Source organism: Pan troglodytes, chromosome 8, assembly GCF_028858775.2.
Source record: "Pan troglodytes isolate AG18354 chromosome 8, NHGRI_mPanTro3-v2.0_pri, whole genome shotgun sequence".
In the NCBI taxonomy this organism is placed as follows: domain Eukaryota; kingdom Metazoa; phylum Chordata; class Mammalia; order Primates; family Hominidae; genus Pan; species Pan troglodytes.
Window position 1 is genome coordinate 17,670,472 of NC_072406.2, and position 27,273 is coordinate 17,697,744.

General features: G+C 47.6%; 1 protein-coding gene across 8 annotated transcripts; it reads left to right on the forward strand.

Moving 5' to 3' along the window:
• Window positions 1–26,132, forward strand: AKR1E2 (aldo-keto reductase family 1 member E2). Of its 8 annotated transcripts, XR_008537656.2 has the most exons (11): window positions 1–1,816; window positions 6,309–6,476; window positions 9,000–9,116; window positions 11,392–11,526; window positions 13,174–13,296; window positions 15,444–15,541; window positions 17,500–17,572; window positions 18,136–18,219; window positions 21,689–21,807; window positions 23,063–23,145; window positions 23,403–23,703. XR_008537656.2 is itself a non-coding variant. In XM_001153988.8 (10 exons), the coding sequence occupies exons 1-10, from the start codon at window positions 1,562–1,564 to the stop codon at window positions 23,443–23,445; spliced, it is 1,284 nt and encodes a 427-aa protein (XP_001153988.3). In that variant the 5' UTR covers window positions 1–1,561; the 3' UTR covers window positions 23,446–23,978. The 8 variants fall into 8 exon arrangements, 6 of the variants coding, with proteins under 6 accessions (XP_001153988.3, XP_009456148.1, XP_009456149.1 ...); XR_008537657.2 differs by lacking the exons at window positions 21,689–21,807; window positions 23,403–23,703 and adding an exon at window positions 26,067–26,132 and having other exon boundaries at window positions 1–1,921; window positions 23,063–23,214; XM_001153988.8 differs by lacking the exon at window positions 21,689–21,807 and having other exon boundaries at window positions 1–1,921; window positions 23,403–23,978.
• The last annotated feature ends 1,141 nt before the right edge of the window (window positions 26,133–27,273 follow it).

Here is a 27,273-nt window from a genome sequence, read left to right on the forward strand (position 1 = left end):
AAAATTTTTTTATTTTGCTAAAGACAATGTCAAGGAAACGAAAAGACAAGTTACAGACAGACTGGGAGAAAATATTTACAAAGGCACATCTAATCAAGGACTCTTATCCAAAATACACAAAGAACTCTTAAAATCCAACAATAAGAAAATGAATGACCCAAATAAAAAATGGGCAAAAGACCTGAAAACACACCTTATCAAAGATATACAGATAGCAAAGAAGCAGAGTAAAAGATGCTCAACGTCATAGACTTATGGAGTTTCTGTTAAAACAATGAAATAGCATGACACACGATTGCAGTGCAGTAGAGCTTCCCCCAGGAATACTGTTCCCAGGCTTGTGCAGGGCTGGTTCCCTCACTCTTTGCCTTTCTGTTTGCAGCATAAATGCCACTTCATTGAGGTGTTGAGGATTCCCTCACTCTGTCCCTTCCGCCTCTCACCACAAGCACCTGCTTTATTTTACTATAGCACCTGCTCTTTTTTTTTTCTCATGCATTTGCTTTTATGCTCTGTCCATTCATTCCTACAGATGGTGAGCTCCTGAGGGCAAGGCCCATGCAGGTCATTTTCAGCACTGCACCCTGGCCTAACTTGCCCCTTGCACAGGTGAGTGCTCCAGGCACAGTTTCTGAATGAATAAATGAGAGTATCGAAGATCCCCCTTCCCACCTGTGAGGAGCTCACATTGTGGAGATGGATGCTCACAGGAGATGCAAGTTGGGTGGGAGGCAGGGGGACACCCAGAGTGACCCTGGGAGTTTCTCTGGCTGCAGCCGCCCCACTGAGCAGAATGGGCAGCGCCTCCCCTGATGGCCAGCACTGAAGACCCAGGCAAGGAACCTAGAAACAAAGCCCTCATCTGGGTGTGGGTGTCCTCAAGGCAGTAGGACTCCCAGAGCTGAGGGGGGCAATGAAGGGGGAGCTGTAAGCTCCAGGAGAGATAAGAGGGGCGTCGGAAGGCTCCCTTGACCCCTCTTTCCCTCCACTGGCCCTGGGGGAGCCCAGTCCACCCCATCCACTTCCAAATGGGGGCCCGAGGCTGCAAGCAAGGACGCTCCCCTCCACATGCAGGGCTCGGCCTCCCCTGCACCACCCAGGACCCCCGCTGTCCTGCAAGCCCCAGCCGCTCTGGGCCAGGACCCAGGGAGTGGAAGGCATTTTCCAAGGGCACAGTGGCTCCCTGACGGGGAACCAAGGCCAGGCACGCTTCTCCCAGACTGGGGGCCTCGGGGCACCTGAGAATGGCCATCCTTGGTACAAGAGAGCAGGGACCCACTCCCGCGCACCCTGTGCCCCAGGGGACGCAGGACTCTGCACCCTGACCCTAGAGCTTGCCCTAGGATGGCCCGGCCATGGCGAGGCCCTGGAACGGTGAAGACTCTCTGCCCATCAACCTAGCACCTCTGCCCTACCCTCAGTCGCATATGCACCCGGTGCGAGGGAGAAGGCAACCAGGAGGTCACGCCTAAGGGGGGGGCGTGAGCGGCAATGCCAGCCAATTGTAAAACCTTCCCTGCTCCTGCGTGGCTCTGCAAGCCAATCGAAAACTCCGTCGTCTATGCCGCCGGCCAATCAGGATGTCCAGAGCGCGGTGCTTCCAGCCATTTGGGACTCCAGCTGGCTCTGCGCCTCCAGCCAATCGGGGTGCCCGTCCTTAATACAACCAGCCAGTCAGTGCCCGGCGCGCGACACCAGCAGTCAGGAAGCCCTGCGTTCATGCTTCCAGCCATTGTCGGAGTGTCAACCGTCACAAGGCACTTCCAGCCAGTCGCAACGGCGGGTCGCCAGCGCCGCAGTAGCTCGCGCGGTGCCTGTCGGTAGTCGCGTGCGGGGCGGCGGGGCGGCGGGGCGGCGGGGCGGGGGGCGGCGGGCGGCGGCCATGGGAGATATCCCAGCCGTGGGCCTCAGCTCCTGGAAGGTGACGCGGTCGCGGGCAGGGAGGCGCGCCTGACCTAGGGGAGCGCGGGACTTGGGGGCGCCCGATGGGACCCAGGCCGGGGCTGGGGAGAAGTGCGGCGGCCTCCCCTCCGCCTGGCCGACGCCCGGGAAAGGCGCTGCTGAGGTGGCCGCCCACCGCCCATACGCAGCCCGGCCCGGCCTTTCCTAAAACGGAGTCGGTGCTGCCCGCCGAGGCGCTCTCTGGGAGGCGGGGACCTCGGCAGCCAAGCCTCAGACTCTGGGGCTGCGGCCGCGGCGTTGGGCGGGGCTGCTCTGTGGAGAGGCCGAGCCCTTGAAGTTACTCAGAACTTCAGAGTAACTTCAGAAGTTACTCAGAACTTCAGAGTAACTTCAGAAGTTACTCAGAGCGGGGATGCCGAGGGGAGGCCTTGGCGGCGCTGGACTCGGCCGGAACAGGGAACCTCGAAGCCTCCTTTCCAGCAAAGAGAGAAAGGAAAGTTGGGGCCGGGCGTGGGGTGCGGGCTTGTAATCCCAGCACTTTGGGAGGCCGAGGCAGTAGGATCGCCTGAGCTCAGGAGTTCAAGACCAGCCAGGTCAACATGGCGAAACCCTGTTTCTACGAAAAATGAACAAATCAGCTGGGCTTGGGGGTGCGCGCCTGTGGTCCCAGCTACTCAGGAGGCTGAGGTGGGAGGATCACTGGAGACCAGGAAGTCGATGCTGCAGTGAGCTTTGATGGCGCCACTGCACTCTAGCCTGGGGGACAGAGCCAGACCTTGCTGGAAAAAAAAAAAAAAGGAAAATTGGAATTGCTGATTAGGCTTTAAAAGAAACTTTGGGATCTCATGTTGTTCCCTGTTTAGAAGCAACCCGCCCTGATGCCTGAGACATATAATCGCTCTGTGCATTTATGGGGTGCAGCGTAATGTTTTGAGCCGTGTATACAATTGCAATGTGGTTAAATCAAGCTAATTAACATATCTATCACCTCTCTCAGTTATTATTGTTTGTGGTAAGATGTTTGAAATGTCTTGTTATTTTGAAATACACATGTGTAGTAAATTATTGTTGACTGTTGGCATCCTAGTGCGCAGTAAGTCTTAAAAGCTGTGTCTCCTGTGTGTTTGAAACTTTGTACCCTTTGATCAGCAACTCCCCATTCCCTCCTTCCTCACCTCCCCCAGCGTCTTATAACCACCATTCTATTCCACGACCTTTCTCTACTTTGAACTTCACAATTCCTGCCAGTGATTTGAGACAGCACTGACTAAAAAGCGTTTAAAATTTGATCTTTAAAAAAAAAAGCTAAACTTAGTTGTTGATAAAAGCTATAAGAAGTCATATAGGAAGTTAGTTACTGAAGGAGTCAGAATGTTCAAGGCCTGCTCATGAAAATATTATTTAAATTATTTTTCTTACCTGCTTACCAACTCTTAGAGGCTAGGAGTGTCGTTTTGTTCATATTGGTTCTCAGCATCTAGTAAAGGACGTGCATCTGTCAGCCCTTCATTCAGTAAGCACTCGATGGATTAAACTGTTGAGTCTCTTGCTTCCCTTTATTTCTGCAACAATTTGGTGCAGGAGTCCAGACTTTCGTGCACACAGGATAAGGAAAAATTAGTGAAAACTGTGCTTAACAGGTCAAAATATTCTATTTATTTTTCTTGGACTGCAGGTGCATCAAATTGGATTAATCATAATCACTCATCACTGGTCTATGCAAAGGCTTATTGTTACTTGTCTATTTTTAATAGTGAATGAACATCACAGACCTATCCGTTATCTGTTGCCCCAGAAATGCTGCATCAATGGCCAAACACCAGACCTCAGTGGTGTACAGCAGCAAGTGTATTCCTCCAACACGGGAGGTCAGGAGAGCAGCTCTGTGGACCTTGGCTGGGCTCAGCTGGGATGGTTGGGGCTACTCCACTTGGCTCCACACATCTCCTGTCCTCGTGCGGTTAGTTAGGGAGTGTTCTCAAGATGATGGCTGAAGCACAAGAGAGCAAGGGGAGCGGTGAGATGTCTGGAGACCTCAGCCTGGGCTCTTCATTATTAGGGGCCACTTGATCCATCTGTGTGCCTGATCGGTGCTGTCTTAATTACTACAGTTCCTTGATAAGCGCCCATACCTAGTAGGGCAGGTCACCTCTCCCTGCTGTTGTAAATTTACAGTGTACAATTTGATGAGTTTTGACAGATGCATGTACCTGGGTCCTGGCTTTTTATTTTGGCACCTTACTCTCCACTGTAAGTTTTAGAACTAGCTTAGAAGGTTCCATGAGAAACTTTATTGGGGTTTTGATTGGAACTACATTAAATCTGTAGACCAGCTTGGAGATAATTGACATCTTTGTAATGTTAAATCTTAACTTTTCTACAAGCATGGTATTCTTCTCTGTTAATAAATTGTCCTGAATATGGTTCATTTCTAACATCTTTTCATATGGTTGTATAGTTTTTCCTGAAGAGAATATAAGTCTTTTGTTGGAATTATTATTGGGTTCTTGATAGTGTGTTATACTACTGGAAATTATATTTCTCTGAAATTACATTTTCTACTTGTTTCACCTGCTATATTCATTACACTTCCAGCCACTTTACTAAACTGTACTATTATTTCTGTTAATTTGTGTTACATTTGTTTGGATTTTCTACACAAATGATCATATCATCAGCAAATAATGGTAGTTTACTTTCCTTTTTTTCCAGTCTTTAAGCTTAAAATTGCTTCTTCTTAGTTGTTTAGGTGCTTAGTTGTTTAGGTGCTTAGTTGTTTAGGTGCTTAGTTGTTTAGGTGGAAAGCACCTCCAGCACAGTGGCCATTCTTGTTTTGTACCTTATTTTAAAGGATGTAAGATGGATATTTTTTAATATTGATACTCTTTATCAGATTAATTCTTTTCCCCAACTTACTGGGAGTTTAGATTTTGAATCTAAACTGGTATTGAATCTTAACAAATATTGATTGAGTTGACTTTTGTTTTTGTACTTTAATCTGTTAATATTGATGAATTACAGATTTTCTAATATCAAACAATCCTTAGATATCTGAGATACACTCAACATGGGTGTGGTATATTATCTTTTCATAAATATTGTTCCATCCAATTTGCTTTTATTTTACTTATGAATTTTGCAACGGTATTCATGAATAAGATGAATGTGTGACTTTTAATATTTTTGTCTGATTTTGATTCAGGGTTATGCTAGTTTTGTAGAATGAGTTGAGATAAGTCCGTCTTTTTCTGTTGTTTGAAAGTCTGTGTTAAACTGAGATGATTTTTTTTCTTGAAAATTTTATGAAACTGGTGGTTTTCTCTTTTTTTTTGAATTCCTTGCATTCTTTAATAATTATGTAACTATTCAAGCTTTATTCTTGGGTTAAATTTTTCTAGGAATTTTCCCATTTTATCTCATTTTTCCAAATTATTGATATATAGTTATTGGTAATATTTTCTTTTAAGTCCATTTTATCTGCATGTTTTACTGTCCATTCGTGTCAGTTTTTTAAAAAGTTGGCCTCTTCATCAACCTAGCCAGAAGTCTGTTTATTTTACTGAAGTTTTTCAAAGAACTGACTTCTGGTTTTGTTGATCTTCTCTGTTACATCTTTGTTTTCTATTTTATTGATGTTATTCTTAATCATATTTTTATCTTTCCATCCAATTTCTTGGGTTCTTTTTCTAACTTAAGATGGATACTTGGTTCATTAGCTTTCAACCACTCTGAATCTGTTGCCTATAAAATGAAGATAATTATGCTGCTCTAACTCCTAGGGTTACCGTGAAGCTCCAGTGAGAAAGTGGTTTGTGAACTATAAAGCCCTTGTCAGTCTTCAGTTTAATGAGACTGCAAACCCGCCCACCCCTATAGTCTTCCCTAGTTCTAGTCCCTTCCCTTGCCTGAGCTTCATTTAGAGTGACTGTTCTCTTTTCTGAACTACCTTATTGCTTGTAGCATTATACATTCATTTAGGTTTTGTTATATACTTCTTTTTGTATGGATACCTTCGTGTGAGTCTACACCTCAGCCTTTATTATTGGACGCTGTGGTATCTGAGTGTACAGGATAAATCTTAAGCCTCTTTGCATCTCAGTTATTATTCATTCTACACTTTTTTATTGCTTTGATCATTCAGGAAGCATACCATCTAGCTCAGTTTTCTGCAGACACTAAAAATAACCTATAGTTTTTTTTCCCAAAATATGTAAAGGAGTTGGAACTTAGATTATTCATAAATTCCTTCATAACTGATATTGCCTGTTTTTAGACTGATTATACTAGTACCAAATTAGTGACTTAATTTTTTATGTATTATGTTGTCCACATGCTTGGGTGAAAGGGGAGATTTGTGTTGGATTCCTCTGACTGTGAGAAGACACTTTGTTTTGTTGGTTTTGCAGGCTTCTCCAGGGAAAGTGACCGAGGCAGTGAAAGAGGCCATTGACACAGGGTACCGGCACTTCGACTGTGCTTACTTTTACCACAATGAGAGGGAGGTTGGAGCAGGGATCCGTTGCAAGATCAAGGAAGGCGCTGTAAGACGGGAGGATCTGTTCATTGCCACTAAGGTAGGGCTTCTCTATGCAAGGCTGGCAGAGCTTGGGTAATGCTACATCTCTGGAGGGCTTTCTACTTTCTTTATGGGAGTTGATGACTTTGTTTCATACTCAAATCGGAATAAACAAGAATATTCACAGCTTCATGAGCATGCTGAATTATATTGTGTGCAGGTTTGTTTCATATTATTTACTTGGTCATTCAGGTAGGAGTACACAGATATCCCCCAATTAACAATACATTATCAAAATTCAGTTAGTGATGGGCACTTTGACTACAGTGGTGAATAGGACAAAGTCCTAGCCCTCATGAAGTCTGTTTACACAGCGATTCCTAAATTCAGAATCACTGGGGTGATTGTTAAATGCAGATTCCAAATTCTACCCCACATCTGTTGAAGGAGAAACTCTGGGTGTGGAGGAAGCAGCTTGAGCACAGGCATAAGGCAGGAAGCAGCACGGCAGGTGCAGGGGTTTGTAGGAAGCTTGGTGTATTAGTCCGTTCTCATGCTGCTGTACGAACATACCTGAGACTGGGTAGTTTATAAAGAAAAAGAGGTTTAATTGACTCACAGTTTCACATAGCTGGGGAGGCCTCACAATCATGGCAAAAGGCGAAGGAGGAACAAAGGCACGTCTTACATGGTAGCAGACAAGAGAACGTGTACAGGGGAACTGCCCTTTATAAAACCATCAGTTCTCATGAGACTTATTCACTATCACCAGAACAGCATAGGAAAAACCTGCCCCCATGATTCAGTTACCTCCCACTGGGTCCCTCCCATGACATGTAGGGATTATGGGAGCTACAATTCAAGATGAGATTTGGCTGTGGACACAACCAAACCAAATCACTTGGTCTCTCTGGACCACACAATGTCAGGTTGCAGGAGTAATGAGAAATGAGGCTGAGTGGTGGATGGGCTAAGCCATGGAAGTTCAGCTGTGCCCTGTCAGGAGCTGTGCTTTTACCTAGAGACAGAGGAGCCCTGTTTCGTTTTTAAATAGGGCAGCTTGTATCATATGTGAGTGCAACTTGTGTTGTGTATAGGATATTTTAGTAGGTGAAAGAAGCTTGCATTTGAGGCAGAGGCAGGAGGCCAGGTAGGAGACATTAACAGCAGTGCAGGTGGAAGATGATGAAGGCCTGCACTGGCACAGTGGGTGAGGGAGGGAGAAGAAGAAATGGATGTGGAGGGTATTGGGAGTCAGGACCTGTGGAAGATGCAGAGTGGACTACGATAGTGGAGAATTCAAGAATTCCTTTGCTTTTGATTTGGAAGCAGAATGTTAAGACCATGAGATCAGGAGTCATGGGTTCATGGTCTAGCTGCCATTCAGGAGCTGTGAGTATTAGGGATTAGATGGCTCAGGCTCACAGCTTCATTATTTGTAAAATGAGACTTTGGATTTGAGAATTTCCTGAGTAACTTCCCAGCTAAAGTTTCATACCTCAAGATTCAATGTTGTTTCTATAGTTGAATTGCCTTCTGTTTTACTTTATGGAGGTTAATGTTCTTCAGGCACCATTGCTATCTGCACTAGAGCAGAGGGTGGTAAGAGAGCAGCCTTGGTGTGTGCTTGGCCAAGCGGGGAGAATGTCTTCAGAATAGTCCAGGTAGGGATGGGAGCAACTGGAGATTTCTAAGGCTCACCCTGCAATTTGGAGCAAGTTGCTTCTGTGTGGATCATAGTCAGCAGTGGAAATATGTTCATTATTTTGGAAATTTGGAAAAGTCATAGAAATGTAATTAGAAATAAATAAATCACACATATACGCACCACATGGAGACAACTGTGATTAACAATGGAATGCATTTACTTCCAGCATTCATTTTTTTATTTTTGTGAAGATACTGTGCTCGTTTGTTTTCATTTATTTGATTCCCCTTTCTTTTACTTTCTTTTACTTTACTTTCTTTTACTTTACTTTCTTTTACTTTACTTTCATGTTTTTCCCTTGCTGTGATGGAGCCTTCAGGTTAGCTTATGTCACAGTCAATAAAAGTATAATGAGGGGAAAAACACAAGTTTTTCTACATAATGAGAGTGTGGAAGGAAATAGCTAAAAGAAGTAAGGCAGTGTGAGCTAACTCACCTATAGGCTAACCCACATGGTTACAGTGCCTTAGGAACAGAGAACCCTTAATACGGAGTCTGTGTAAGTGAGAAACACAAGATAGAGATTCTTCTGATTTTTCGTCATATCTTTTCTGCCTGCAGGAATTTCATTTTCGTTTTTGTTTTTGGTCCCAGTGAATCCAAATAACCATCAAATATCTCTTGGATTCCTGAGCTTCCCTTGAGGAGGAGTCAGGCAGAAGGATCCCAGCTTTGGAGCCTCTCCCTGCAGGTGTCCTGGAACTCTTCTGAGGATAATGTCCCTGTCCTCCCATCAGAACTTGCTGTGTTGTATTTGTGGTCATCTCATCTTGGCTATTTTGGGTTCAAGACAGTAGCTTTGTGGGGCTACAGAATGGGTGCCATGCTGGCTCTGGGTGGGCACGTGTGACGCTGGTCCCCTCTCCTTTGTAGCTGTGGTGCACCTGCCATAAGAAGTCCTTGGTGGAAACAGCATGCAGAAGGAGTCTCAAGGCCTTGAAGCTGAACTATTTGGACCTCTACCTCATACACTGGCCCATGGGTTTCAAGGTACCGTTCAGTAGGTAGTTCGTTCTGCAGTTTGCAGGACCTTCCTCCCCGTGCTCACACCCTGTCTTGCGGTGGGGAGAGCATGGACCAGCATTCAGGGCAGGGGTTCCCAGGCTGCATCTGCCACATGCTAGCTGCGGCATTTGGGCAGTCCTCTTGATATCTCTGGGCCTCAGTTAAGGAGAGGCTTGGCTTGACCTCTGAGGCCCCCACAGGTCTGTCTTTGAAGCCAGTCGCTTTTTTTCCAAGCCAAGAGAGCAGTAGGTTTTTTTCCCTTAGGTTTTTAGGTGAAAGCAGTGATCAGATGAGGAAATACTGCTGCTCAGAGAAAGTTCCCAGTGAATTCCTAGGCCTTGTCTCTTCTTGCAGGTTCTGTTCTCTTTGGGGAGTAAATGCTGTTTTGCAATATGGGAGATATTTGCTTGTTCACCTGCAGCAGGGTCCAGTGGGTTGTGCTGGTAGTTGACTTTTCCACTTGGTTTTATTCTCTTAATTGCTTCACAGTGTGTCTGGAGCATGCATCTGAGCCATGGCTCTGTCACTAAGCGACCCCAGTCTGGCCGTGCAACTTCCCTACTCTAGGCAACCTGCTTCTGTCTCACACGGGTCCTGGCCAGGATGTCCCTGCATATTTGCCCTGGGCCGTGATGACAGCCTGCCTGGGCAAGGGCCTGGTCACACAGTTGACACCTGCGAATTGCCCTGGGCCATGATGACAGCCTGCCTGGGCAAGGGCCTGGTCACACAGTTGACACCTGTGAAATACAGAAGCCCTTGCAGGGATGTTCTTCCTACAATGGAATGGGGGACTGCTGCTCAGCAGTCTTCTACATACCAACCTGTGAGAAGGTCCCTTTATGTGTGCCACACTGTTGGTTACTGTTTTAGAGTAAAATAACAAAAAACACTTCATTCCTAGCACAGCTTTACTTAACTAAGGCTTTGTATCTAGTTTCCATAAACAATGTGGGCAGCTGTCCATTAGTCACACTGACTAAGAGGGGAAGATACCCAGAGGGCAAAACCAGAGTGATGTCTGTGCCTTGAAATTCATTGCATGCAGAAAATCATAATTAAAACAATGGCTACAGCTATATTACACTCATTGCCAGCCAGCATTGTTGTAATTATGTACCCAGAACTATGTTAGGTACTTTACACATATTAACTCATTTAATTCTCATGACAGTTCTACAAAGTTGACACTATTAACATCCCTCTTGGAGAGATGATGAAACTAAGATACAGAAAGTTTAAGGTTTAAGTTAGATGATTGGAGCCCAGAAGCATATGCTCAGGTCAGACATTTGTTACACTTTCCTTGCCCTCATCCTTTAGCAGATTCCTGTCTTTGGATTTCTGGGTCGTAGAAAAGGAAAAGGTCTCAGATCATCCAACAAATTACAGAAGAGAATAATGCAGCATCGTCAGCATGTCTTCTGGCCAGTAGGAACTGCTAGGCCTTGTGTGATGCTGGACAATTAGATCAGGGTCCGAGTATGAGTCCCGGGCTGCAATTTTGTGGAGGCTTGCATAAATGGCAACATGGGATGTGGCTTTAAAGTGAGACTGTTAGTTACTTCAGCTCATCATGGAAAATGCCTCTTTCATGTGTATCAGGCTGGAACATGTGACATTCTTCCACTGTTGTTTAGGAGTGTGATTAGGTGTCATTAAATAAACATGCCTATGCCATTCACCCTTAACACGCTACATGGGAGTGCATGAGGGAGGTAGCTGGATTGCACGTCAGTGCTTCTCTGAAGGATGACTTTAGGTTCTTGCCCTTTCAAGATGTTTCTCTCTGCCCTCTACCTCCTGTGTACCTTTGTGTTCTCACTTCCTTACCTGTCATCATGATGGGGATTCTAAGAAAGAAGACAAGACCCTAACAGTGGAGTTAGGAGAGGGTTGATTGGGCTCTATAAGACATGAAGAAAATGCACTCCTCACCCATTCTTTACCCGAAATTAGTAAACTATTTTCTGGAGGCAATGGGAGAGGACAACCTTGCATCAGTAAGGATACAGGGTCTTCCTTTCCCATCTTGTGAGAGATGAACAGTGAACATCAGGCTGGCAGAGGCTTTGCCAGCCATCCAGTCCACCAGCCATTCATCTTTTCTTAGAAAGGTGAAGACTGGGCCTGGTCACATGGCCAGGCTGGGGTTGCTTAGTGACAGGGCTGTGGCTTGGATGCAGGTCTCCTGACACATGGTTTTTGTTTTTGTTTTTGTTTTTGTTTTTTCACACATCTCAACTCTCCTTCTTCGCAGCCTCCTCATCCAGAATGGATCATGAGCTGCAGTGAACTTTCCTTCTGCCTCTCACATCCTAGAGTGCAGGACTTGCCTCTGGACGAGAGCAACATGGTCATTCCCAGTGACACGGACTTCCTGGACACATGGGAGGTGAGCTGAGCCACACCACCAGGCAGCCTCATCCTGTGTGGGTCTCCACCCAGGATGCAGTGAGCCCTGAGCTGCTTGTGTTCAAAGACATCAAGGTTGTCTACCTGAGATGTGGGGTTTGTGGAGCAAACAAGGAATCAATACCCGAAGAACTCAGAGACCTCAGTGACTTTCTTGTTACCTTTGGTTTGGTATGGTGCAGCTCTCTTGACACATTTGAGGGGTAGCTCGTTATAGACCTCACTTTTTTTCTCAAATATTTATTTATTTTTTGATTAAAAACCATATTTATTTCAGAAAATGCAGGAGAGTTCTTCCGTATTAAACTAACATTAAAAATTTTATTTTCCTGGCACCCAGCAGTAACCACTGTTAATGTTTTATAGTTCCTTTTTCTCTCAAGCATTTCAGAGTGATAAAGTTGGCAGCATGGAAGCTCAGGCTGGGGAGGTGAGACCAGTGTCGGGGAAGGTTACCAAGTGTCAGCCCATTTCCAGGGTTCAGACCAAAAACAGCCCTTTACTGCAGGGGCTTGCAGTAAAGACTTGAGCAGGAAATTAAGGGGGCGGTGGATTTGAGAGGTTCCTGGAAGTTGACCCACAGGCTGGGGTGGGTCTCAGGCTTGGGCTCCAGCATGGCTGACCGAGCACGTGTGGTCTTACGGTCTTGCTAACCATCATGTGGGATGGGACATCACATTTGAGGCCCAAGAAGAAAGTAAGCTTAAGCTTAAGCTTGCTGAGGTTAGGACAGAGCTTGCTGGGTGAAGCTCTCCAGGGCGGAGGCCAGAGGGAACCCTCGGACAGGGAGGAGTCCCAGGCTAGGCTCCCCCCATCAATAGAAGACAAAGACTGACCTAAGGTATCTGAGATGTCAGGACCAGGGCCCATGGGCCTCAACTCTTTCTGTCACAATGTTTTATGTCCTAAAAGATATGGGTTAAACTCTAGGGTGCTCATGTAGCACCAGCGAGGTTCCGGTGATTGTTGCAGAGTTGAGGCAGTAACTAACTGCTGCATGTTGGCCCATTGGTCACTCAGGACTTGCTGCTGACTGCGGACCCTGGCACAAAGCTATGCTCTTCCTGAAGCTCAGGCAGCCTGGCTTGCTGGTCAGTGACCAGCTCAGAGCTTTAGGTTGCTCTGCCCTGAAGTGTCTTAAAATAGTAAGTGGAGAAGGTGGGATAGGAGAATGGTGATGTATCCATGTGCTTAAGAAGGTCAGTGTCTCAGTGGAAAGAAAGGTGAACAAATAAAATCCGCAGCAGACATGCTTGCCAGACATCAGGAGGAATAGGAACAAGAAGAGCTCACATGTGTCGAGCGCTGGACGCCAGCCTTAGCTGACACTTTCTGTGATTCCACATAACCCCTAAACATCCCCGTGGCACAGGCCATGTAGACCTGTCCTGAAGCTGAGAAAATTGGGGCCAAGTGAGGCCATGCAACTTGCCCAGCATCCCCTAGCCAGAAAAGATGGGACTGAAATCAGACCTTGAGTGCAGAAATGCTTTTGAAGCTTCAAGTAAAATATTGTAAAAATATTGGGTCCAACCAGTTTTAGAATACCATACAGAACTGCTGAGGGACGTAGATTGTCAGTGCAGTAGACAGAAGCTTCACACCCAGCAGAGTTGTTCTCTTATAGGCCATGGAGGACCTGGTGATCACCGGGCTGGTGAAGAACATCGGTGTGTCAAACTTCAACCATGAACAGCTTGAGAGGCTTTTGAATAAGCCTGGGTTGAGGTTCAAGCCACTAACCAACCAGGTAAGCTGATGGACGCATCAGAGAGTTTAACCTGTGTGGCTGGTCCCCCAGCTGCCACCTCCACAGGGCTCTTCTGGAAATGGAAGAATGGGTGAAGCACAAAACAGGCCTGTTCTCCTCTGGCAGCACTCAGAATGGTGACGAAAGGCAGCAGCTAGGCAAGTGGCTTTCTTGAAGGTGCATCTGGGTAGATGGCACTGTTGGCAGGCAGGGCATGAGCTGGTGCTTGGCCCTCCATGTGCAGTGCAGGCAGGTCACCAGGTGTACTCAGAAGCAGTCAGGGTCCTGGCAGGTGCCTCACCCTTATCCAGGAACATGGGCCTCCCCTCTACCTCTTCCCAGCCTGCAGACTGCAGCAAGAAAGAGTGGATGACTAGATGGCTTCACGCCAGGCTCACAGGCTGCTGAAGGTGATGCAGGCACTTCGTTTTTTTAATGCAGAGAAAAGACTTGTGGGGAAATAACTATTGTATTTTCTAGACTAGCTTTGTATGTTCAAAGATCATTTATACAGTACTTAAGCTTTTTATTGAAGAGTAGAAGTGCACATGTGAAAATGGAACTGTATAAATTCTCATAAACTGAGCATAGCTCTGGGACCAGCATCCAGCTCAGTAAACAGCACGTCCAGTGCCCCTGTAACCCCTGCCGAGCACAGCATCATTCCCATTCCCAGCAGCTGGGATTCACGTCTGAACTTTACACAGGTAAAATAAAATAATAATGCAACATAAACTCCTCTGTGTTCGCCTCTTTCACACAGCACTGTGTTTCTGTACATGTGATTGTAGATAGTGCTCTCTTATTTCTTGTGGTATTCTGTTTTGTGAATTAACCACAATTGAGTTATCCATTCTGCTGTTAATGGGCACTTAGACAGTTTCCAGTTTGGGACTATTAAGAATAGAGCATCACATTCTATTTTTTTGAATAAATATGCTTTTTTAAAAAGTTCTGTATGGAGTAGATGCAGAAAAGTGTGTGAATCATAAAAGGCATACATAGCTTGATGAATTTTTGCAAGTGAACAAACTCAAGTATTCAGCACCCAGAACAAGAAAAAAGCCCTCAGCCATTCAGTAGCTCCCCTGGGTCCTGTTGTAGCCACCACCATGAAGAGCAACCTGGCTTCTGACCCAGCTTCTCATGTAGTTCAGCTTTGCCTTGTATACAACCCTATATATATAAGTTTTGATATATGTTTATATGGATAGTAGCTTCCGTTTTGTGTCAGTATTTTTAGTTGTTCAGCACTTTAAATACCTGGGAATGATTATGGCATAGTCTGAGTAGACAAGGTGGGGTGGAGGGTCTGCTTTCTGTTAGGTTGATGGACACCAGGAACACAGGATGCGGAAGGCTCCAGAAGGGCTGGCCTCTCTTTTGGAGGCTTTCCAAACAGGCTGATCTTGATGAGCTTGGCATGTTCCTGAGAGCAAACACACTATTCATAGTTCTCTGTAATTTACACTAAATAGCTATTTATTTTAAATCTCCTTATAACCTGGAATTATATGTGAGAGTTTGGAGAATGTGCAAGAGACAGAGATCCTGCTCTCTAGCTTCTTAAAATTTTCATTCAAGTCACCTGTAGAATGTATTTGTCACATGTAGTTCCTCAATTTCATTCATTCATTCAGTGGATATATTTTTAGCACTTCCTACATGTCTAGATTGTTCTTAGTGTTGGTGAGACATCTATGAACAAAACAAATTCAAACAAAAATCTCTATCTTCATGAGGCTTAGATCTTGGTGACACAGAAAGACAGTAAGCAAATATGTAAAATCTATGAGATGTCAGATAGTGATAGATGCTGTAGAGGAAAATAAAGGCCGGGGGAGATGAGAGCTATGGTGTGTTAACAATCTTTATCTGAGTGCTCAGGGAAGGCCCTGCAGAGCAGGTGGTATTGGAACATTCAGATGATGTAGGTGTCCCCAAGGCCGTGGACTCAGAGACCATGACACCTGCTGGCCTCTTGGAGATTGCTCTGTCCAGACTCCTCACAACAGAAACACTTAGGCCTGGAGCTGGGCCCCATGGCTACTCGGTGACAGCCAAGACTTTGACGCAGGTCTTCTCTTGTAGAGCTTTTCTTGAACACTAGTGGTCTGAATTTTATGTAAGCTATGATTCTGTTATAGATTGAGTGCCACCCATATCTTACTCAGAAGAATCTGATCAGTTTTTGCCAATCCAGAGATGTGTCCGTGACTGCTTACCGTCCTCTTGGTGGCTCGTGGTAAGGATACCTCAGTGGTGTGTTAGTCAGAGTCCGACTGGGAAGTAGATGCCACCTTCTCATTTCCTTGGGATGATTGAGGGAGGGCTTAATGGAGGTTTTGACAGGGTGTGGAGGGATGGTACTATAGGGGGCTGTCCACACCTCTCAAGCCTGGGGTTGAAGGCATGGTTTATTATTGGAAGCCAGGGAGTGGCTGTGAGTGGGCTGCCCTGGGAGGGTCAGGACCTCTTCAGGGATGTAAATCAGCCTGGAGTGACCCCTTTGCTGAGTTCCCCACCAGGGTGTCAGTCCCCTTCTGACCTCCTGACAAGGATGCTCCCCAGGCCTCTCCGTGGTTGGATGAGGCAAAGCCTGCTGTCATCTTTACCCAGGCCCTCCTGCAGCTGTACTGTGCTCCCAAGATCAGCTAAGAGACCTCCAGCCATTCAGCCACCTAAGCCAGAAGCTTGGAAATCATCCCTTCCCACATCCCGAGTCCAATCCAGCACCAAAGTCTATTGATTATTCTGCCAGGAGAAGTTGGACTTTGTTTCATGATTTCATTTCTGCCATCACTGTCACTGCCTTAGTTAAGTAGCATTCCCGAGGTCATTAGAGGAGCCCCTCAGCTCCCTCCCTGGCCCACTCCATTCCAATCCATTGCTCCCAGTGGGAGCTGAAAGGAGCTGTCTCTTTCCTTTCCTATGATCCTATCACTTTCCTGGGAAAAATTCTTCAGGTCTTGGTGTGGCCTGTGAGATGCAGCCAGCCTGACCTCTGCCTGCCTCTGGCCTCATTCTTTCCCATCCCTGTGAACATCCTGGGCTTCACTACATGAAGCTGCTGTGGGGTCCTTGGATAGAACATGTTTTCTCACCTCTGTGCCTTTGCAAATACTGTTCTCTTTACCCACAAATCTTTTTTTTTTAAATCTGGCAAACTCCAGTTTCTAATTTAAGGTTCAGTCCAGCATCATCTTCTCCAGGAAGCCCTCCTGACCCCTTATTTATGTTTCTCACACAGCCCTTGTCACACTGTCTTGTGATTTTCTTCTCAGTCCCTTCCACTAGTCAGAGCAACCAGAGTGCAGGTATCTTATTTATTCTTCTCTTCCCAGCTTCTAGCTCAGCACCTGGGAAACATTGGGAACCCCGAAAAGGCTGAAATTACTTGAGTTTTATCACCTGTGTGTTTTCCTTGTGAAGTAGGGCATGTGTGTTTGAACTTTGAACCAGCTGGAGAGTCTCTAGAAGGCTGGGTCCATTCCACAGCTGAGCTTTGGGGTAGCGGATCCTCTGATGGAGTGAGTCAAGGAGCTCTCAGACTGACTGGGGTGGGCAACTGGGCACTCTGTTTGGTTCCTTCAGGAGACCTCGAGGACAATACTAGCACAATGCCTGAAACAGGGTGATGGCTCAGTACACACTCATTAAAAAACTGAATCCTCAGAGTTCTCAGGGCCCACCCGTGCCTGAGCAGAGGATGCACAGGGACTCTATGACCATCTTCAAAACCACTTTTAAAGGTTCCACGTGTTCACAATATTCACTTTTTAGTAGTATTTTGGGCGAACTTTTCTGAAAGTATCATCATCAACAAATATCAATTCGCTGTGCTGTGCCAGGGTGTACAGTAGAAGCTGAGAAGTCAGAGAGCCCTGAGAGTCAGGGGGAGTCAAAGCTTGAGAGCCCACTGGCTGCATGCGCTGACATGGCCACCTGGTTCTTGAGGAGAAGCACCAAATACACATGAAAAGTGATGTCGTGTAGCCTTGTTCACCAAAGTGTTAGCAGTGGTTATCTCCATACTGGAAATGTGGGGCGATGTGCTTTTCTGCATTTTAAAATTTCCTGTAGTCGGCATGTGTCATGATCAGAAAATAAATCTTTCATTTTGGACAAAGATTTCTTCTTTCTAAAGAAAGGGGCATCCATGTTGGATCTCCTGGCTCACCCCCCTGTGCTGTGTCTCTCTAGTGAGGGGGTTGACCTGATAGACAACCCTGTGATCCAGAGGATTGCAAAGGAGCACGGCAAGTCTCCTGCTCAGGTAGGGAGGGAGGGCTGTTCTGAGCCGGGTGGGGTTCTCTGACCGCTCTACATCCTTGGGGAGTCCTGGGGCTTGGCAGGTCCCAGGAAGGGACTGGCTCACCCAGGTGAGTCCATGACTCATTAGAACCTCCCAGCGTCAAGCAGAATTTGGTCTGCAGCCGCATTCCTAGTCACTCAAGCCATGTACTCTTGCCTCCGAGCCTGTCTAGACTCAGAGGAGGAGTTTCCAGGCCTTCTCCCTCTGCCCCACCAACTGCATGCATGGTTAGTATGAGATGGTACAGAAAAGTTATTTATTCTAGTCTTCTTTGTTCTAATGTCCAGTGGGGGGCTGGGCGCATGTTAAGGAATTCTCATTAAGCAGATTCTCTGATCTCCTCCTTGGGCTGATGGCTGTCATTACCAACATATTGACAGAGCTACTCAGTGAATGCCAGTAACAATAGCTGCTGTCATTGATTCTTGGACTCTTACTGCATGATAAAACTCACATGTTAGAAAATAACTTAGACTACATGGGATTTCCCTTTGTGTGATAGTAGACTTTTTGTTTCCTTGCAGATTTTGATCCGATTTCAAATCCAGAGGAACGTGATAGTGATCCCCGGATCTATCACCCCAAGTCACATTAAAGAGAATATCCAGGTAGGTGTATTCCTTCTTTTATTTAGCGGGTTTCAGATCATGTGTTAGATGGGAAGGGATGACTGCTGTAGCATACAGCCTCAGGGTCGCGGGGCTTGATGCAGCAGGGGCCTCTCCCTCTGCACTGTGGGTGTGGGTGGTTGACCTTCCCCTCAGCGATCAAAGGACCCAGGCTCCTTCCATCTTAGGGCCCTTTCTCCCCTAGGGTGTTGGTGTATTCTCCATCCAGCCCAAGATTAGGAAGGAGGGAAGAGCATCTTGTTGGGAAGATTTGTATGGGCCAGGCTGGAGCATGTGCACCAGTCACATGGCTGCGCTAGCCCACAGGGGAGGCTGGATGTCTCCTAAGCGTGCGCTCAGGAGAAAGGGGAGGCAGTTGGTGGACAGGTCACCACCTCTGTCGCATGGAGGCATGCCTACGTGGCCTGAGGGCACTGCTTTGAGTTGTGTGGGAAGATTCTGGTCCTGACTCCTGTCTAGTGACTTCTGAGAGGCAGGAGTGAAGACTGGAACAGGTGGAGTGTGTGCAGAACACGGAGAGGCAGCGGTCCTTTTCAGGGCAACCTTTTCACCTAAGCCAAGAACCACAGAAGTGTGTGAAGTGTGTGAAATCTATTTTTGGAGCTATGTGAAGGAACTCTGTGTGGCTTCAACCCCGACGACATAGTCTGTAACCCAGTCAGGGCCATGGACTTGGGATTCCCACAGTCTCACTCACGATTTAACTGCTGCATGACCTCTTTCAGCCTTTGTTTCTTCAGTAGAGCACCCTTCTGATAGGATCACTGAGGGTGAAATGTAATGATACAGTGAAGGGATAGCATAGTGCCTGGCGTATGGAAGTACCTGATGCTCTTAGCTGCCAGTCACCCCCAGTCACGGATGTCACCTGTGATGATCTCACAGGCAACAACAGGCATTGGTGGCAGCCCACACCCATTGATCATGTTAGCACAGGTGTGTGTGATCCTGGGGCCAGCTGCACAGCTGCATTTTCATAGACAGCATGTGCCCAGGAGTATGCTCCCTCTTGGTGTCTGAGCTGCCCATGAGCTCCACAAGGCACTGCTGCATCCTGAGGGCTCGGTTTGGTTGTGCCAAGCAAGCATCGCCATTGGGGTTTATTGACCAATCTGTAGCAGTGCCTGTGCCCTCAGGCTTGCTGTGCATGCCAAGCTGGCTGCAGGTGGGCATAGCCCTGCCATTGGCAGGAGAGGCAGGCCGCCCACGATGGGAGGACCAGGGGATGGGCAGGTTCCTCATGGTGTCTACAGCACTCTCCCTGCCGGGCCCTTGTCCAGCTCACCTGCTGCCCGCATGCCCTTCTCCTCTCCTTTCTCAGGCGTCCTGCTCTTTGAATGGCCCAGAGCAGCTCTGGGTGACCAGCCAACCTTAAGCCTGAAAAGTATGGATTTGGCTAAGCTGTAAACTCAGTTCTCTCCAATGGCTGCTGACAGGCCTCTTGGAACGAGGCTGCAGGTCTCTTGTAGTGGTTAGAATTGAGCACTGCTGACTGACCGGCATCTGCTCCACATGGTGTGTCCGGAATTGGTGGGTTCTTGGTCTCACTGACTTCAGGAATGAAGCCGCGGACCCTTGCGGTGAGTGTTACAGTTCTTAAAGGTGGTGTGTCCGGAGTTTGTTCCTTCTGATGTTCGGATGTGTTCGGAGTTTCTTCCTTCTGGTGGGTTCATGGTCTCACTGGCTTAGGAGTGAAGGTGCGGACCTTTTCGGTGAGTGTTACAGCTCTTAAGGTGGCGCGTCTGGAGTTGTTCGTTCCTCCCGGTGGGTTCGTGGTCTTATTGGCTTCAGGAGTGACGCTGCAGACCTTTGCGGTGAGTGTTACAGCTCATAAAGGCAGTGTGGACCCAAAGAGTGAGGAGCAGCAAGATCTATTGCAAAGACCGAAACAACAAAGCTTCCGCAGTGTGGAAGGGGACGGGAGCGGGTTGCCACTGCTGGCTTGGGCAGCCTGCTTTTATTCTCTTATCTGGCCCCACCCACATCCTGCTGATTGGTCCATTTTACAGAGAGCCGAGTGGTCTGTTTTGACAGGGTGCTGACTGGTGCATTTACAATCCCTGAGCTAGACACAAAGGTTCTCCACGTCCCCACTAGATTAGCTAGATACAGAGTGTCAACACAAAGGTTCTCCAAGTCCCCACCAGAGTAGCTAGATACAGAGTGTCGATTGGTGCATTCACAAACTGTGAGCTAGACACAGGGTGCTGATTGGTGTGTTTACAAACCTTGAGCTAGATACAGAGGTCCTATTGGTGTATTTACAATCCCTTAGACATACATAAAGGTTCTCCAAGTCCCCACCAGAGTACCTAGATACAGAGTGTTGATTGGTGCATTCATTCACTAACCCTGAGCTAGACACAGGGTGCTGATTGGTGTGTTTACAAACCGTGAGCTAGATACAGAGTGCCGATTGGTGTATTTACAATCCCCTAGCTAGACATAAAGGTTTTCCAAGTCCCCACCAGTCAGGAGCCTAGCTGGCTTCACCCAGTGGATCCCACACAGGGCCGCAGGTGAAGGTGCCTGCCAGTCCCGGGCGGTGTGCCGGCACTCCTCAGCCCTTGGGTGGTCGATGGGACCTGGCGCCATGGAGCAGGGGGCGGTGCTCGTTGGGGAGGCTCCTGCTGCAGAGGAGCCCACGGAGGGTCAGGGGAGGCTCAGGCATGGCGGGCTGCAGGTCCAGAGCCCTGCCCTGCGGGGAGGCAGCTAAGGCCTGGCGAGAAATGGAGCGCAGAGCCGGTGGGCCAGCACTGCTGGGGGACCCAGCACGCCCTCCTCAGCCTCTGGCCCGAGTGCTAAGCCCCTCATTGCCCAGGGCCGGCAGGGCTTGCCTGCCGCTCCGAGTGCCGGGCCCACCAAGCCCACACCCACCCGGAATTCGTGCTGGCCTGTAAGCACCACGCACAGCCCCAGTTCCCACCGGCGTCTCTCCCTCCACACCTCCCCGCAAGCTGAGGGAGCCGACTCCGGCCTCGGCCAGCCCAGGAAGGGGCTCCCACAGTGCAACGGTGGGCTGAAGGGCTCCTCAAGTGCCGCCAAAGTGGGAGCCCAGGCAGAGGAGGCCCGGAGAGCTAGCGAGGGCTGTGAGGGCTGCCAGCATGCTGTCACCCCTCAATGGGGGCTGCCAGCATGCTGTCACCCCTCAATGGGGGCTGCTAGCATGCTGTCACCCCTCAATGGGGGCCTGGCCTAAGGTGCCCTCTGTGCCCTGCAGGGCAGCTAGGATTGCCCCTGGGAGGACATAGGCTGGGGAAGATTATCTGACCCTCCCATGGGAGGAGCCACCGAGTGAGCAGCTCAGCAGGTGGCAGGGGGCCACATCGCCCCAGTTCTGCCCTTCTGCCGTCGTGGCTCTCAATGCCCGGGATCCCCATGGCCTAGCAAAAGTGAATGTGACACGGGGACCTCGGGCCCAGCTGAGATGCCCCCATTCCTCTGTTAGGTCTGCTACACACTGAGGGGAAATGCCATCCTCAGGCAGTGAGACAGGACCAGGCTGACGTGAGACCTGAGGGCCAAAGCCGAAGTGATCTGATGGCTGAGGACAGACAGCAGTGGCGGGTTAGGAGGGGCCGGAGGAAGTGCTTATGCAGTCTGGAGGAGGTGGGAGCCGGGTCCACAAGACTCACCAGGGAGGAGAAAGGCATCCAGTGCAGGGGGCTGCCCCGGCCCGCCCCCTGTGGCCCCAGTGCCACTCAGAACTGCTGCTGCAAGGCTGCCTACCCTTTATAGGGAGTCTTCTAGAACTGCTCGCTGTTCCCCTTAAACCCAAGAATCCGCCTACCCCGGCCCCAGCACTCCCCACTCCCTCCAGATGACACGCTGAGGCTACTTTCTCCTGCCCTCAGGAGGGGAAGGCTCTTGTGGGGAAGAGGCTGGGGTGCTCCAGGTCCTTGCATTGGAATCACTCAGTGCACCCCTCCTCCCGCCGCAAGACAGCCACTCTGCCAGGCTGGGGTGGATGCTGATGCTGTGGCCATGGGTCCTGTTCCTCAGTGTGTGGGGACAACAAAAGGGGAGGGAAGGGCTGAGAAGAATACTATTTTCAAGGAAGAAAAATGGATCACTCAGAAAATGTACTCTGTGATATGGGTACTGTTAGAGTTCATAGTCCCAGGGCCAAGTGGGTCCCTAGTTGGCAGGTGTATGGAACAAATTGTTTTGTTGGGGTTTTGAGGGGTAGCAGAGTCAGTGGGAAAAATTCTGTGCCATCCTTTTTTTTTTTTTTTTTTGAGATGGAGTCTCACTCCGTCATCCAAGCTGGAGTGCAGTGGTGCGATCTCGGCTCACTGCAACCTCCACCTCCTGGGTTCAAGCGGTTCTCCTGCCTCAGCCTCCTGAATAGCTGGGACTAGAGGCATATGCCACCGTGTCCGGCTAATTTTTAAATTTTTAGTAGAGATGAGGTTTCACCATATTGGCCAGGCTGGTCTCAAACTCCTGACCTCGTGGTCTGCCCATCTTGGCCTCCCAAAGTGCTGGGATTACAGGCGTGAGCCACCGCGCCCAGCCGCTACAACTTTTAACAATTCCCATATGTCCTTTATTCCACTAAGATGAGTGCAGTATATATTTCCATCTGTCCAAGGCTTCCTAAATGTAGCCAAGGCCAAGCCAACACCAGTCACATGATCAAAATCAAAGGGCATTTGGGGAATCCAGGCTGTGATTCAGGGAAGTTCCAAGTGTCTGATGAAGTGTTTGTTTTACATCTTTGTGTCCCTTGCAGGTCTAGCACTGTGCTATGTAGGTAACATGTGCTCCATTAAATGTGAATTAAACTAAGTTTTCTACAAACATTGTGTTTTGATTCCAGGTGTTTGATTTTGAATTAACACAGCACGATATGGATAACATCCTCAGCCTAAACAGGAATCTCCGACTGGCCACGTTCCCCATGTAAATATGGCTCCTTCTTTTTAAAATAGAGGGAAGAATATACAGATTGAATGATTGGTGTCTGAATAGGTATTTATCATACACATTTTAGATTAATTAAACCTTCTCATTATAATTCTTTCCTGTTTGAAGATGAGCCACTGAATGAAGCTAATTTCATGCACTGGGGAGTTTAAAAGTATATACCATTTAAAATGTTTCTCTTAAAAAATAATCACTCTTTGTTCCTATTTTTGATTTGTTTTTCTGTTTTTCAGAACTAAAAATCACAAAGACTATCCTTTCCACATAGAATACTGAGGACAGCCTCCCCTTCCTTGTTTCTGCTCAGCCCAGATGCACAGACACCATTGGTAATGTTGACCCTCCTCTGTCATCACAGCGCCAGGGCAGCTGTGCCTGGGACAGGAGCCACACAGTCAGAGGGGGATGTAAGAGCCGCCTTCTCTGACAAATCTGGAGAATTGAGTGTGTTCTAAGTGAAGGCAATGGGGTTTCTCCAAGACAGCCTGTGTGGCCTCTACTCTGAACAAATACACTGATGAGTCATCAATGAAATTTGCCTTCACATTTTAAGAAAACTTTATCTTATGGAGTTATTTAAGCCATCTACAGAGCTGAGGAAACAGTGTAATGTGTCTCTGCCCCATTGCGCAGCTCCACCCATTGTGCCCCAGGCCAGCCCGCGTCACCTTCACTTCCTTCTGTGCCCTGCCAGTGACCCCCAGGTTATTCTAAAGCAGAGTCCTTCCCTTCCCCCAGTGGGAAGGAAAATGGGATAAGTCTGGGACACTGTTTCAGTTCAATAAAGAGGCTTTTTTCTTCCTTAAAAATCTGAATTTTAATTTTTTTTTTTTTTTTTTTTTGAGACAGGGTCTCACTATGTCACCCAGGCTGGAGTATAGTCAAGTGATCTCAGCTCACTGCAACCTCCGCCTCCTGGGCTTAAGTGATCCTCCTGCCTCAGCCCCCCAAGTAGCTGGTTAATTCCTAAATACTAGTTTTTAATACGGTCTTCTGATAAGTCAGATTATACCTGGGGAACCCCCATAGCGGAGATGAAATACAGCTCACTTTCTCACATCTGCTCATTCAGCCTGTTTAGATTCATGTATCAGAAGGAGGCCCTGCAGAGCATGGTGTTCACGCCCAGGCGTTGGTAGAGCGTGTGGGTTAATGGACTTCCTGTGGTCCAGACGCCATGATCCCTGTCTTTGCTGTCTGCTCAGTGAATGTGGCCTAGCTCCTGTGCCCTGGGATTCACACCGGATCTCCAGGGATATAACTTCTCAACTCACAGGCCCTTGGCTCCTATTCAAAATGAGTTAAGCCAGAAAGAAATTGATGTCTACTCCATGGTCTCTTCCCGCTTCTTGTGTCCCCCACATCAGCCTCCAAACGAGCCTCTCATTTCCTCCTCCCTCTGCATCAGGTTCAGGGAAGATATGGAGGTGTTGCCCAGTGGCTGAAGGGGACTGTTTGGGGACAGTTCCCCTCCACATCACTTCCCATTTTCACTCTATCACAAGCAGGCCAGCTGAGTCAGAGGTGTGGGTTCTGCAGATAAAAGTTGTGCTTTTCTAGCTCTGTGATCCTGAGCAGACTGCCTCACCTCCCAGCCCTCAGTGTCCTTGTCCACTCAGTGGAGGAATTGCAGCACCTCCCAGTTGTGGAGACAGCATCTGGCCCAGGTTATGTTCTAGGAAGAATGCGTTGTTACTGCGACCAGTATCATTGCCATTGCCTCATTCCTCAGTTTCTCATCCACCTCCCTGCCCAGCCTTCCAGATGTGCAGGGACGTGTAGAAACCTTCTAGCTTGGCCTCAAGAGAGGACTTTGCTGCGGGTGTCACCAAAACGAAAAGACATGACTGGTGCAAGAGCTTCATGGGAGCCTTGCCCTAGTGGGGGTAGGATTGAGGGTGGGGTGTCATGGTTTGACCAAATTTCCAGGGAGAGTTTAATCAGAAGACTGTTTACAAAGGACTGAGGAAATGGGAGAGTCTCTTGACCTTCCTATGATCAGGCCCTGTCCACCACCATGGAGCTTTAATTTTTCCATGTTTGTGACTCCTTATCATTCATTAGCTGTGTGACTTTGTGCAAATTACTTAACCTCTTAAACCTTTAAACTCTTTGTCACTGTCTACCTAGAGGTGTTAGGATTCAGTGGCATAGTGCCATGTAGCAGGTGACACAGTCATCTGCATGTAGCACTCTTGTGAACACATGCGTGTGTAGGTGTGTGACTTGTATTTTATCTCCCACAGAGTCAAAAATCTAACTGCTATTTTGTGAATTTTCCTTGTCACTTATACCTAAACCATTGTTCATTGACCTTAAAAGTAGAGAGTAGAATGGTGGTTACCAGAGGCTGGGAAGGGCAGGGGTGGATGGCTGATGAGGAGAGGTTGGTCAGCAAGGACAAAGTTGCAGTTGGGAGGAATGAGTCTCAGCGCTCCATTGCACAGTAGCGTAAGTTGGTTAACAATAATACGTCAGGTGTCTCACGATAGCTGGCCAATGAGGATCCACTACGTTATTTGCATTTCATGGATTTACTTCCAGCCGGCATGAAAACTGAGTGAAGCTGGCCACCAGGTGGCGCTGGGAAGCGCTTAATGGTCCAGTGCATCTGCGGCTCTTAACAGGAGATGGCCGCCTTTTACTGTCTTTGATTTTAAGACCTCTTCAACTTTGTACAATCACAGTGAGGAAGGAAACAATGGATAGCAAAAATAGGCAAACACTGGGCAATTGCAAAGCTTAAAAAGTTTCACAGAAGTTACGCAGCCTCGTTCTTGAGCAGTATTTCCCAGTTCCCTTTTCAGATGGTAATTGATAACCCGGTCCCTCTTGTCTGTTCATTCTGAGTGGAGCTGACAAGCCCTCCCCTTCTTTGGTTCCCTGCTTTTCTCTAGGGAATGTGACTTCTGTGTAAGTTCTTCCCCACTCTGGGGCCTGGAGACCAAGGTCCACAGAGGAGGTGTAAACGTGTGCCCTTAAGGGACCCTCTGCGTCAAATGATTGTGGGCATATCTCCTGACTTTAAGACTGGGAGATACTCAGATACTCGTTTCAGTAGCTGCTTCTCCTCATTGGCACTTTCGTATTTTATTTGAATGGAAAATCCAAGGATAAGTGGTAATCAAAGGCTTAAAAAGCTGGAAACAGATTCGGGAGGTGTGGATGGGCATCAAATGGGCATCAAGGAGCAAGAGACCTTGGGGAGGATGGCAGGGGCTCGCTGACTGATGGCAGTTTATGTTTGATTGTTTTGAGAAACTGCCAACTGTTTCCCAAAGTGCACAGGCTTACTGTCGCATCGGCAATGTGCGAGGTTCCGGTTTCTCCACACCCTCGCCAGCATTAGTTTTGGTCTGCCCCTGTTGTTGTTACAGCTGTTTTAGTGGGTGTTCAATGGTGTCTCATTGTGAATTTAATTACAATTCCTTACTGCCTAATGATCCGAGCATCTTTTCATGTGCTTATTGGCCATTTGTATGTCTTTGGTGAAATCCCCCATGGCATTCCTATGAGTTCACTGTGGGTGCCGCAGGGTGACTATGTGCACAATCTTGGAACTGTGCATTTAGACACTATTTATTAGTTCCCAACTTTAATCAGTGATAAAATTCGCATTTTAGCACGTTTATTTCTCCATCTTTTCTCTTTCTTCCATTTCTCCTTTTCTTCACACAGACATCTAATATGCACCTTAAACTTTATGTGTCTAAAACAATGCTTCAAGCACAACCCAAGCTCTCCAACAAGCTTTCTTTATTGTTATTCCTTAGTTATAAAGATGAGGGAGACTTGGTCTTGCCCTTAAACACCCAAGTTGAAATGGGACAGGCACGCATGTGGAGGCGATCACAGAACAGTGACATGTGATGCGACCAGCTCTGGCTGGGTTTGGGCACATTTTCATTTTATATCATGAAATTGATCAAGACCCTGTGTCTTCATTGTGTTCCTTTTTCTTGTTATGCGGCATATTTTCACAGGACTGAATTCTTTTACATATCCATACACTGGGGCAAATCAACTATCCAGACCTAGGTTAGCAACATTAGATGATGTGACATCCACCATACTGTGGTCATTGTCACTCCCGGTTGGATTCTG